The sequence below is a fragment of the Rousettus aegyptiacus genome, unplaced genomic scaffold (assembly GCF_014176215.1).
Source record: "Rousettus aegyptiacus isolate mRouAeg1 unplaced genomic scaffold, mRouAeg1.p scaffold_m13_p_2, whole genome shotgun sequence".
In the NCBI taxonomy this organism is placed as follows: domain Eukaryota; kingdom Metazoa; phylum Chordata; class Mammalia; order Chiroptera; family Pteropodidae; genus Rousettus; species Rousettus aegyptiacus.
In genome coordinates this window covers 162,356,994-162,370,950 of record NW_023416295.1, presented here as the reverse complement: position 1 = coordinate 162,370,950, position 13,957 = coordinate 162,356,994, and the positions used below count along the sequence as shown (strand labels likewise).

General features: G+C 34.2%; 1 protein-coding gene across 4 annotated transcripts in view; it reads right to left on the bottom strand.

The window, feature by feature from the left end:
• Positions 1 to 13,957, bottom strand: part of LOC107501164 (PARP1 binding protein) — a 45,319-nt gene that overhangs the window by 7,620 nt on the left and 23,742 nt on the right. For 2 of the 4 annotated variants that reach the window (XM_016127052.2, XM_036237364.1), the window contains 3 exons: positions 8,111 to 8,294; positions 5,325 to 5,503; positions 3,092 to 3,173 (listed from right to left, as the gene is read on the bottom strand). In XM_016127052.2, the coding sequence (XP_015982538.2) occupies positions 3,092 to 3,173; positions 5,325 to 5,503; positions 8,111 to 8,294 (445 nt within the window). Of the gene's footprint in view, positions 1 to 3,091; positions 3,174 to 5,324; positions 5,504 to 8,110; positions 8,295 to 13,957 lie in introns of those variants that run through there. The other 2 variants (XM_016127053.2, XM_016127054.2) reach the window with 2 other exon arrangements.

Sequence of the window (13,957 nt, the reverse complement as noted above, 5' to 3'; positions counted from 1 at the left end):
CTCACTGCTTATTCGAATTCTATTATTCTAATTTTGCATGGTCATGGCACCATTTCCTCTACTTATTTCGGGTCTCTAGTTATTGCATTTGTGGGTATCTCTAATCAATCCACTGGAATTGCAACTCTTTAATATGCCAGCCACATGTAGTTAATGAATTAAAATTAAAAATCCAGTTCCTCAGTTGCATTAGCCACATTTCAAGTGCTCATTAGCCAAATGTGACGAGCACCTACAACAGTAGCACAAATACGGTACGTCTCCACAGAAAATTCTACTGGACAGCACTGCTCTTGAACAAAGCTTTACAATCTATGTTCTGTGGTACTTCTCTGTGCTACAAATGGATTCGCAAAGAACTCTGGGACATTTTTTGTTTGCTAGGTTCATAATATTGGAACTCATAGGCAACTCTGTATTAGCAAAAGAAACCCTACATCTGTTCCCCATGACTTCTAACTACAACCTGATGTGAAAGGACCCATTAAGCTTTGAAAAAACTTATAATCATTTTATCTTCGAACAGGGTTTCCATCCAATTTTCTCCTCTCATTCTGGGACTCCAAACAGGCAAAATGTAGCCTCTTTTTCTGTGTCCTCCTCCCCTCCTTTGCTTTTTTATTCTTTATTCTCTCTTTGCTTTAGTTTGATTTTTTTCTAACGACCTATCTTCAAGTCCACTCATGCTACCTATGCTATGTCCATTCTACTAATAAACTCATCTAATGAGTTTGTAATTTTAGATGATGTTTTTACAGTTCTTACTTGGTTCTGTTTTATAGATTTTAATTCTCTCTTGGGATTCCCCAATTTTTCATCTATTTTGCCCATCTTTTCTTCTAATTACTTTTCCATGTTGAAAATTTTAATTCCTCATCAGCTAATTCTAATACCTGGATCATTTATGAGTCTACCTCTATTGTTAGTTTTTCTTCTTGATTAAAAGACACATCTTCCTTATTCTTTCCAGTCCAGAATGTTTTTATTTCATGCTGGATATTGTGTATAAAGGAACTATAAGGATCCGGATGAAGGGCCTTCTATCAGGAAGGGTTCCCCTTGCCTCCGTTAGGCAGACACAGTGAAGAGCTGATAACCTCAGTGCAGACAGAGGCTGAGGTGGGTTATAGTTTTCATAGCTCATATTTAACTTCTGGCCCTTCTTCCTCAGGAATATCCCTCCCAGGCTTTTAGGTGAGAGTCATGTGTATCTCTATCACCTCTGACCTGAAAATTTATGGATTCGATCTGCCCTTCAGAGGTTTTTACAGTGTGCTCATTAGCCTCTCGTCTCACTTCATTTCCAATTGTAGCAAATATCTTGAGAAGAAGACAGCCACGTGTTGCAGGCAGGTCTCACTCCTCAAGCAGAGCCTTGTCTTCGAGCTACCTCAAGACCACACAGTATTAGCACTGTGATGTCAGTCTGCTGGATTGAGGTGCCATAGCCTTCGACTCAGCTCTGAAATTCAGCATATGTGTACCAGATAAAAATAAGTGCGTTCAGGGCTCCTGAAGTTTCCAAATTGTTGTCAACCCCTCAAGACATCCAAAATCTTTGTTGGTTCCTCTTTTCCTCAGTAGAGTTCCCTTACATGGGCCAACACCAATCCTTAGCTCTCCAAAACTGGCAAACAATCCCAAGGAAGAAAACAGCTGATAACAGACTGCTCACCTCAGAAGAACTTTACCCCCTTCAGATTTTTAGTTTATTTAAACTGCTCTGCTTACATAGCTTTCCTATGTCTTTAAAATATCTTTTCCCTAATTTATCTGCCTTTTATTTTGTTATTGTAACAGAAATGATATCCTGCTATGACCTACTATATCCTAGTTAGAAACAGAAGCCTCCAAGTCTGTGAGTGATTTCTTGATTCTGTTCCCTCCTTATTTGAGAGTATTTTATTTTCTTCTGTTATATTTTGAAGGCTGCGTACTTTGTTATCCCTGTAGCCTGAAGAATGGCAGAGGCAGGAGTAGTGTTCAGCTGAGGCTATAGACAGTTTGAAGAAATTTCTGGGTTCCACATTCTCTTCTAAGAATTTATTATGTATTGTACGTACTATAAGGAAGTTCACTCCCCCCACTCAAGGACTGTATTTCATTCGAATAAAAGATCATTTGGATAATTTCCTCAATAAGTAGTAAGTTAATAGCACTAGATCCTTCACTTGTATAAGTATGTAAGTCTCAGGGTTCATTTTCCACATTTTATCCACATTACTATCCAGCTGCCACTTCTACTATTTCTCTGACAATAAAAAAATAAATAAAAAGAACACACATTAAGTTGACTTCTCAGTTTTGAAAGTATTGGTGATAATTCTCAGTATTTTCTCAACTCACTAGTACACTATTTGGAGACTGGGGCCAGATTAGGTCACTAAGTCATGCTGCCCCTCTTCACTTTGGGATCTTCGATTTCTTTCCTTGGCCATAGTTTCTGAAATTTACTATATGTAATTACGTTATTCTTTGTTGTTTGCTCCTGGTAAATATTTTTGCTAATTTTTACTATTTCATACTCATTTTAAGCATCATTTTGACCGGAGGGAAATTATTCTATGAGTTCAACTCAATCCACCATTTTAATTTGGATATACTCAGAGTTGTCTAATACCCTAAAGGTTAAACTTGGATATCTAATAAATTTTCTAACATCATGAGTATTGGACTGCCTCACTGCTTACAAAAATACCACAGTTATAGCAGTATGTTTTTTCATACTACCTAAACCCTCAGACAGGAATGAAATTGATAGTCTCTCAAGATTCAGTTTAAGATATTAGAAATGTAAATGAGAAACATGTTTCCTGATTTTCCCTTAAACAGATATTTCCTGAAAATTTATCATAGCAGGTTCTTATTTCTTTCCTTTTTAGACCCAGTGGATTGAATAAGCCACAGAGATTAGCTTAGATTGCATAAAAGAAAAGTTTCTGTAGGTCAGCTGTCATAACTCACCTTCCATTTAATTCCTATTGTTCCATGTACAAGGCATATTTACAATATGCAGCTCAGCTTTATGTATTTATTTATTCTAAAAATTAAACAATTTTTATCATTTTCATGACAGTACGTTAAACTGTACCTTAAGTTTTTTCTCTTGCATAGACTTATGGATGCGTTCTCTTAGGGGTTTCACCGATGAATTATTCACTTGTGTTGGAGATCTATGCCCCAAAAGAGCAAAAATGTATAAATCAAAGTAGCTTTTAAACTAGTTTCCACTACTCCTTTACCCAAAAGCAGTTACAGAATAAAAGACAATAGAATTTAATTGTTGATAATACTATATAAAAACATCAGTATTCCTATTCTGCTAGGTCTAAATATTAATAATTTGTTTACTTAATTCGGTCACTAAATTTTTGAGCTTCTACTGTATATAAAACACTTTATAAGATATCGTAACACACAATAGAATATACAGATGTCAAATGATAATATACATCTGAAAATTATATAATTGTATTAACCAATGTTACCCCAATAAACTTAATTAAAAATTTAAAAAAAAAAAAAAGATATTGTGAAAGATATAAAGTTCATTCATTCATTGCCCTGAATTCAGGCATGCTAAAGTCTAAGTAAGAAAAAATAAGGCATCTATCTAATTATAAGTCAAAATAAAAAAGGAAAAGTGCCAAAGCAGACGAATTTAAAAGAGAAAAATATAGTTTATAATTAGGAGAGTCAGGGCACAACAGAGAAGAAGACAATGGAGCTTTGGAGCCAGACAAACCTGGCTCCTCAATAAATTACTTTTCAGCTCAACAGAGCCAGACTCATAATCCCCTCAACTCAAAAGACCATTATATAAGAATAAAGAACAGTCTATTCTAAGAAAGACTAGTTTATAACCTTACATTGGCTTATATTCATATGCCACATTGTCCTTAATTTTATCATTGCAATGCAGACCATTAAAAATTTACTTTGCCATGGACTGATACTTGTCTGCAAAATGACAATTGGAAGTGCCCAGGTAACTGTAAACAACTGAAATATATCTGGCCACATGATGGAATACAGAAAAATACCTCTCTGAAATAAATGTGGGGATTAATTTTTGTCTTAAAAAATTCTATACTATTAACATGAAATAACCTTAAGAAAGTGGCAGAATTAAATTTGAGAGAAAATTTAAATCATTTATATTCCTACCTAAAAGAAAACTATGTTAAACAGAAGTAAAAGGAGAAAAAAAAAAGCACAAATCTTTATATTCTTTTCTGGGATTCCAACACATGGTATAAGTTAATGACTGATAAAGTGAATTTCTATTGTTAGGAAAATATTTGGGCATTTGTAAGGTAGAATGTGGGACAATTATATTATGCTTGGATATAAAACAATAATTATGGAAAGCTGGTGAAGAAGATGAGGTTTAAAGGAATTAGAAGACAATAATGAATGATAAACCATTAAAGTTTCTCTTTAAAGAGAAAAGACAGAGAAAAACAGGAGAGTGCATGATTCAATCATGGATGGATAGGAACAATTTTAGACTAAATTAGATTTCTAAAAAGTAGCTCAAGCAGAAAATAGAAAAGATCAAATGGTAGGACTGACTGTAAAAATTCTCTGCACTGAACTAAATACAATTTAAATGGTTGTTCTAAAATTTTTAATGTTTATAAATGAATGCTCATTAATTAAAAATATCAACAACCTATTAAATTTTGACCTAATCGTGTTAAAACTGAAGAGTATTAATGTCTCGAACAGAATATCAACAGGATTTAGTAAGCATTGTTCTTCATAATTTGAGGAAAAACCAGTAAATGTCAATTCCAGTGCAAGCTTGGTGCTATGCTCTCTCTTTTTCTCAGGCAGAAGGGCACAGTCCTTGCAGCAGAGACTCTGGGCTCTAAAGAAAGACACTTTGCTGCTTGTTAACTTAGCTCTCTTAGAAAATTACTCAAAGTTTCTCCCAAGCCTCTAATTCTTCACTTATAAAGTGAGGATATGATTAAAAGAGGCTGTTATGAGGGCTCAGATAATGCAAGTAAAAGCATTTAGCAAAGTTCTTGTCACACATAGCAAAGCAAATATTTTCAAAGCAAAAAACAAGAACGAGAAAAAATAAAACCTGTCATACTCTTACAAAACACTACCTTTTTATATAGAATTTTCTCACCTTCAAATGTTCAATTTCCATTTAACTAACTTTTGTTTTCCCTCTTCACACTTTTCTGTAGTCTCCAAGTTTTTCCTACCATAGCATGTATTTCTTTTATAATCAATGAGACGCTTTTTCAAAAATTCCCTTTATAGACTAGAATTAACATTCACGTACGTATAACTTCCACATTACTTACCGAAAAAGTGTAAGAATAGAAGTTCCATTATAATGACTTGCGTCTTCATCGTCATATAAAAGCTCTGCTTTGTTTTTGGTAGGAGCACTGGCAGCTTCTTCATCCAAAAGAACTAGTAAAGCTTTCACAGTATCTCTGCCACAATATGCTGTGCCATGATTTATGGCATAAGATTTTGGCTAGAACAAAAAATAATTTTATGTAATGATTATAATCACCCCAACTGGGTCAATCAGCCACTCTTTTCCATTTCATTTACCACTCACTGTTCATCTTCCTCCAATGTTGTTAAGGAAATAAAAAATCAGCCACGAGAAGTGGCTTTGAAGGCACATAAATATTTCTCCCTCAAGCCATCCTAAAATCAATCTTATCAACTTCCAGAAGCATGAAAGATAAAATAATAATAATAATAATAGTATCATCATAAGAAGACATTAGATTCTGGCCAAAATAACTTTAGGTGTTAAGTCAGAAAATGTAACTACTATCTAGCTTTGTGACATTGGCCTCATGACTTAACCTCTTTGTGTATTTTTTCTCTTTTATACCAAAGAGAGAGGGGGTTCTGGTGATCTTAATACCGACCCCACAGATGGCTATAAATATCTGCTCAAACATAAAAATGAAAAGCTAGTTGACACTCATTTATTCAGTAATCACTGATCAGTACATACTAAGTCTCAAGCACTGTGTTTGAAACTAAGGCTAAAAGGTAAATAGTGCCTAAAGGAACCTACAGTCTCCTTGATAAAATTAATAAGTAACCACTAATTGCATTTCAGAGTTTACTAAGTGCTATATCTAACATTATGTATACATGGTGCAGAGGGAGCACACAAAAGGTTGTGATCAATTTATCTTAGAATCAAGGATGGCTCCATGAAGGAGAAATAAAGGGGTAGAAGGCCGCTTGATAACTTAAAGGACAAGGTAGTACGGTATGGCTGAACAACAGGGTAGCAGAGAGGGAGATATGTCAGATGAGTCTGGAAAGCTTTGTATGTGGGCCAAGGAAGTTATGTCAGTCTGCTACAGAGTTAAAGTCTCTTGGTTTATTAAGCATGGAAATAAAACAATCCTATTTAGATTTTAGAAAAACGATGGCAACATGTAAAACATATCCAAGGTAAGAATGTTATTAAATCTGGATTCAGGAAGACAAATTAAGAGATTAACAGTCCAGTTTAGAAGATAGTAGCAGTGAAGTTTTTTTGTTTTTTGTTTTTTAAAGGAGATTAAAACAGGAGAGCTAAAAAAAAAGTGACTATATAGAATAAGGAAAAATATAACATTATATATAGATACATGTAAACACAAACTCTGGAGCATTTCTGACTGGGTTTGATACCAACTTACTAGTTGCGTGTGCTATATAACTCTGGGAAAGTTGCTCAACTTCAATATGCTTCTGTTAAATCACTAGTAAAATAGGGGTAATGATATAGTGCCTAACCAATAGGGTTGTTGGACAGTGTGCCTGGATATCAAAGCTGCCCTTGCTGGGATACTCTCCACAACTTTCATCAGCATGGTCTTGGCCTCCTTTCTCTACTCGTCTGACACAGTCTCAGGTACCCGGTGAACTATAATGTATAGCCACACTGGAATTTTAACAAATTACCTATCATAATCTGGTGCTTAACATATATATTTTTCTTTAGCACCAAAGAAGTCCACATTTTCTAATATTAACTTCATTAAGAATTACTGGAATATATTTTTCAAAGATTTCTGATCTGGTTGAAAATATACTAATAAGAACGAAGTCGTTCACATTTTTATTTCTTGTGACAAGAAATGGGAGAGATTGATGCTCTTAATTATCTGAGTTGCGACAATTTCTGATTTATACTTCCAGTAATAATCTGGTTGTCATTTGAGCCAAGCTAGTCACTGGAAGTAATATACATGGGATACATAGGGCAACTACTCAGAATCTACCCCAGCAAATTAATCTAAAAACATGCACTATTATAGAAAAATAGCTAAAAATAGTTCCCGGGGGTTGTGAATAAATAAGTAATAAAAAAAAGTCTTTCTTCAGACACCGGCTATCACAATCGCACCTAACGAAAAGAGGCTTTTGTTACTTTAATAAACTGCAATGAATGGAAATACATACTCTCAAATTGTGTTTTAGAGCTAAAAAGTTGGTAGTCGATTTTTCACATAATACTATAGTTATAATACTATATAATGTTTCATTATATAAAAAAAAAGAAAGTGAATGTTCTGGGAATATAGAGTTAAAAGATTTCTAACTATGCAGAGATTCCTAATGTCCGCAGTATGCTGGCAATGGAGATAGAAAATAAGAAATTATGGAGATAGGAACATTCTATTAAAGAAAAATAAACTGCTGAATAGAAACCATTTTTGATGCTGTTCTATAGAGTGTCTAGCACGAGGGTCAGAACCAGAGAAACCAGGCTCTTATTCTATATCTGAGTAAATAGGAAAATAATTGTTTTATAAGGATAATTACTGAAATATATGACAAAACACCTTAATATCCGAGAATTATAAATTTCTAGTGCTCAAAGGGATATTGAAGATTATCCGATGCCCTACTTTAACAAACACAAACAATTTAGTCCAAAGATGTTATGATTTTCCCAAGTCGAACATAATCCTACATAATCCTATTGAGAAACTTAAATTTTCAAAAATCATAACACAGGAAACACATTCTTCTGACTTAAGTAGCAACAGCAAACCAATTCTACAACAAGTAGAAGAGAAAATGTTTTGTACAGAAGGATAATAAATAAAAAGCTCATTACCCGGGCAGGACTGATGTCAGTGGTGCTAACAGCTACATCTCCTTGTTGAGAACTGATAACATTTTTAATCCTCAAATCCAAATCCTGAGCAACTTCCTCTACTGCTTTACAAAAAGGATCCCTGCTGTTCTGGCCTTTAATCAACTGCATCTTTATCACTGAGAGTATCCGACCCCCTGCAATGCTGAAAATAGAAATAAGATCACCTTTATAATAGTATTAGAAATGCCAATATGCTCATAAACTTGAAAATATAATTCTCGGAGTTAATCAACACTTTTTAAAGAATATGGCTTTGATCTTATAAATCAAATAGTAACACGTTTAAGAAAAAGATGAGAACCATTAGAAGCAAAATTAAAAAGTTTTTCTAAAAGCAAGTTATTTCTACAAGGCATTTCTTTCTTGATTTGAAAACTTATATGTGATGTGTAATAACAGAGTCAGATGCAGTTATATAAACACAATATACTTAACACATGTACCTTTAGATACAACTAAAATAACAAAAAACAACTACCTCTCATTGGATACCTAGAATCCTACATAACATTACCATAAAACCAATGCAATGAGTATTATTACCCTTAAATCACAGATGAGAAAATTGAGTCTCAAAATAGTTAAAAAGCTTGTCCAAGAACACACACTGCTCTGGGATAGCAAAGAGGTGGCAAGGACGGAGACTGACCTAAAACACGTGATATTGCAGACCAGAGACTGAACCAACTATGGCCAACAGACAAACGTTTTAAAAAACCTGCACTCAATTATTGCTTTATGCTAGCCTGAACCTGAATAAATTTGGGTTGCAGTTCCTGCTCTAAAAAGTAGATCTAAAACCAATATGAGAAATATATAGGAGGAAAGATTCTGGTTGATTAGAAGAAATTAGAGGTGTCCAACAATAGAAAGGGGTTCTCTTTTAAAGCCGGGAAATCTTCTTCCCTCGAGGTATCCTTGGAAAGGCTGCGCAGTGCCAAATGAACAAGCATGTGATATGGTCTGAGTGCGGAGTCCAGTGCCTAGTACAGGACGCAGCTCCACCACTTTCTACCTTGGGGATGCTACTTAAACTCTGTGAATTTTACAGTGGCATAAAGGAAATTATGAATTGAAGTTTTCATCCTCACTGGCTCATTGCCAGGCTTTTTTCAGGGAATAAGCCAAGTTCCCTAACAATCACTGGAAATACAATTGCTCACATTTAAATAGTTGGTCCAAATAGAAAAGGAAAGTTAGAAAAAAAATGGAGAGAGACAATGTATGATAGAGCATTAGACCAGTGTCTCCCAAATTTGTCTGATCAGCAGAATCATGCTCAGTATTTGTTTAAAAGATCAACCAGATCGCACCCTCTTGATTGACAATCTCCAGTGACAGACATGAATAGTTGCATTGTTTTAAAAGTACTACAGGTGATTCTTATGACTAAATAAGTTTGGGAAACATTTCAGGAAAAAATTAGCTCTTTTAGGAAAGAACCTTATTTTACTAATTTTCATATTACCAGTTTACACTTGGCACACAGAATGACTGATAATGTTTGTTGAATAAATGACCATTATCACATACAACAATCTGAAGGTTTTAATAGTTAAGACAAACAATATATACTTACTATTATCCAAAGTATTAGTAGTAGTAATAGTAGTAGTAGTAGTATTAGCAATACAAAAGCACTTAGAGGGTTTCCACTTACAATGTGACAGACTAGATACTTTTGGGGAACATCTTACTGAGCTTGGCAAGAGGAAATCTCCAAGAATCACCCAATCTCTCCCCAAGAAAGGAATAAACAAGAGCTGGAGTGGAAAGTTGGAAGCTGTGAGTGGTGAACATACAGGATGAATAGGGTTTTTCTGAGGACAAAAATCTCTAGTAGCACCGTGATCAGGACACAAAGCCCTGGGTGGCAGAGGACAACCAGAGACTTTCAAATTCCATCTGAACCTTCCAAGGAAGAAGGAGCTATTATTATGGCTTTTATTAGATTTATTCTGCATACTTTATATTTTTGAAGCTTTTTTTTTTAACATTTGCTATCGGTGATGGTATAGAAATACAACTGCTTTTTGTTTACTGACCTTGTGCCCAACAACAAACACTGATATACTCTATTAATTTGAATAACTGATCTTTAGATTCTTGGAGTTTTGCACTTACATAATCGTATCATCATCAGAGTTGTACTTCTTTTCAATTTCTCCTTCTAGCCTTACTACAGTGAATTAGACATCTACTATCACATTGAAAAAAAAAAAAAAAAACGATTAGAAGCAGGAACTCTTGTCTTTTTCAAACCCTAAAAAGAATGCTAAAACATTTTACCATTAAGTAGGTTTTCTTAGAAACCCTTTATCAGGGTCTTATATAGCTCTGTAGGGTGAGTATGTACTAATAGACTCCTGACCTTGGGAAGTCCTTGGGTTTTGTCCTGTTCCTCGGACTTTGGTGGCTGTAAGAGCAGACTCTCTAAATCAACAAATTCAGCAAATATTCTCAAAATAAAAGCTGGCTTCCCTTCTTGACTTCCCTCTCTGGCTTTGCTTTCTTCCTTCCCCTAGTTTTTGGCCTGTATTGTCATTACATTTTCCTGTTCATCAATGCATTAAGAAGCATTTTTAAAGTATGTTATCCAGCATTAATTATTGTCAATGGAAAGGTCAATCAGCAGACCTGGTCTGCCACACATACGTAGTCAGAATCCTTAATAAACTCAAAGAATTTTTTTACATATACAGGAACTTTCTTTTTCACCAATTTTTTCTTAATTTTCAATTAAAAGCACAGAAAATAACTGAATGAAATGTAGCCCATGTGAAAACACAATTAACATTATGTGCTTTTTCTGGTAATTAATCTATAATGGAAAAGAGTTTTGGAAAAGAGTTAAAAGGATAATGAAAGATAAAAGAATGTCTTAGTCAATCACAAGAACCAAAAAAAAAAAAACACACACACACTAAATAATATTAGGTAGAAGTCACCTTTGCCTCCCTATTCTCATTCCTTCCACAAGAACGAATATGCTAAATTTTAAAGATGATATAATTCACTGATTATATTTTATTTAGAAAAAAAAATTATAAGATTTGCATTTCAGATACTTGTCAAGGTCGATATTTTGACCCCTGGCAAAATACCCCCAGCACTAATGGTATGACTGGTCTGTTACTATACACTCACTACATACTAGCCAGCCATTAACTCTTCAAATATCTGCTTAGTAACATAATGGCTTAATTCAAACACTTGCTTCTAAAGCTTAGAAACTCCTGAAGTTTTAACTCAAATGACACCAGGACATTTATGCTAGGCACTGGTAATAAAAAAATCGAAAAACCTTTCTCTTTAAGAGGTCACAATTGATCATGAAACACTGAGATGCTGAAGGTATGGAGGGATTAGAGTGTGGCAGTAAGGGAAGAAGGAGGTATTCAGGAATGATTCCTAGACTATTCTGGATAAACATTAATAGAAGAATTTAGGTGAGAAAGGTAAACTGCAGCTCCTGACTACGAAATGCATCACATTAGAGCCCTATAGCAGAAAAAGAAAAATGAGGCTAGTGAGCAAAACCAAAATCAAATCCCTAAGCTTGTATCAAAACACAGTGACTGAAAGAGAACAATAAGCGATAATCCAGAAATGATTGTTACTACTTTAATGTAGTTACCAACTACTTTTACTATATAGAGTGATTGGCTTTTCCTCATCATCTTCATGAATTTGATAACTATTTGCTAAAATGAATTATATCTCTAATAATTAAATGTGATTAAAGGTCCTACATAAAATGTATCAAAATGCTTCTTAAGTATTTGTAAATGAGAGAGATGTAACATTGGGATTTTGGAGTGGATACTTTTAATCAGATTTAATATTTTATAAATGTATAATATTTAGTCCAATGTATATACTGCAGGTGTGAATTAAAAAGTTGCTGTGTAATAAACTTGAAATACAGAATCTTAAATATTTGAAAATAAGAGAACTAATTTATGTAACCTGAAACCTCTAATTTAAAACATTTTTCAGGTAAAATATTGTATGCATTTTATGGTGGCACCTACTGGCAAAGGGTAGAAATGCAGCCAAACTATAGCTAAGATGGCCCAATGAAAATCGGGCCATGGAAAGGTATGAGAATAAATACTTTGATTTCTTCCCTGTCTGTCAATTCCTCATCTTTCTTTGGACTCATAGATAATTGTGATTCCCTACCACCACCCTATTACAAGACAAGTAGTACAAACTTATCCTCAGTTACAAAAATTAAATACATTTTTATCTCTAAGTTTTAAGATGAAGAGACAGAACCCAAAGGGAAATATAGCCAGGATTTAAAGTACAAAATTCGTATATCATACTAATTTTATCCCGTACCCAATATGGACTCTTCGAAGGGTTTTAATCATGGAAGTAACATTTGTTGTTTTAGAAACATCTCTGGCAGCGCTCAGGACAATAGGATGGGGCAACTCAAGACTGGAGACAAAATGAACAAATCAGAAATAAGTGAAAAAATCCAGGCAAGAAAAGATTAAGTCAGTCTGAAAAGAGGCAGTATAAAGAACAGCAATAAGACAGTAGTTAAAGGAATAGAGATGAGAAAGAATATCAAAAATGTTGGTGGATGGACCTTGGTGACTGAAGGGATAGAGAAAGGAGAAAAATAAAGTTTAAGACCTGTTCCAGGTTTCTGCTTGGGTGACTGGAGGGAGAGAGGCTTTTATCAAGCTGAGTACTTATAGGAGAAAAATAGGTTTTCAGGGAAAGATGGAAGATTTAATTTGGGACATGTTAAGTTTGAGTTGCCTTTGAGGTAACAACACATCGGTAATCAAAGAAATATTTCTGTAATTCAGGAAAGAGATTTGAATTTCACTGAAATATAGATTTAGAATTTGAATATATACAGTCAGAAAGCTGAGTGGAAAATAAGAGAGTGAAATCTCAGAAGTATGGAGAAAAAGAGTTCTAAGAGAGAAAAATGATCAAATTTGAAGACTCAAGAGACCAAAGACCACAACTCAAAGATCATAAGTAATCTTTGGCAGAATAGCTTCAATAGAGTGGAAAAATGAATGAGTGTGAATCAGCTAAGTACAGACAAGTTAATAAATATTGAGTGTCAACTCTGCACCAGAAACTGTGCTAAGACCAGGGAATATTTGTGAAGAAAACCAAAAAAGCCCTTATAGAGTTTACAGTCTAGTCAGAAATATATAACAAATCATTAGAAATTCGGAAGTGGAATAAAAAACAATATATTTTTTTAAGAATTTGAGCTATAAAAGGAGAGGGAACTGAAAAAGATGATGGTATGAGAAGACAGTTTGTTGTTTTTTTCTTAAAATCTTTATAGATTGTGTAGCTAAAGTACTAGTAGAAGAGGAAGTTGAAACTATAAGACAAAATGAATAACCGATGAAACAGTGTCTCAATAGGTTACACATACTGTGTTCTCCGTAGTAGGAAATATCCTTCCTTCTCCCCATCTGAGCTTCAATTCACCCCCATTCTCCTTCTCTGGCTAATTAGTTCAAGTTCATCCTTCAAGATTAAGCTCAACTGTAACAACCATCCAGGTAAGCATTCCTGACATTTTTATCCCTGACTCCCTAAAAACTAGGTCAATTGTGCTTTCCTCTGTATATCCTTCTATTGGTGCATAGGAAGGATATGTTTTCAGGTTTTAATAACTTTACTTTTTAAAGTTATGAAATGAATATATACTTAATATACACAAAAAATCATCCTAAAAAAGAAAATAAAGTTTTCTCAAGTGGACTATTCAGACACTCGCCTGAATATACCCATTATTTTGATACCCACTTCTTC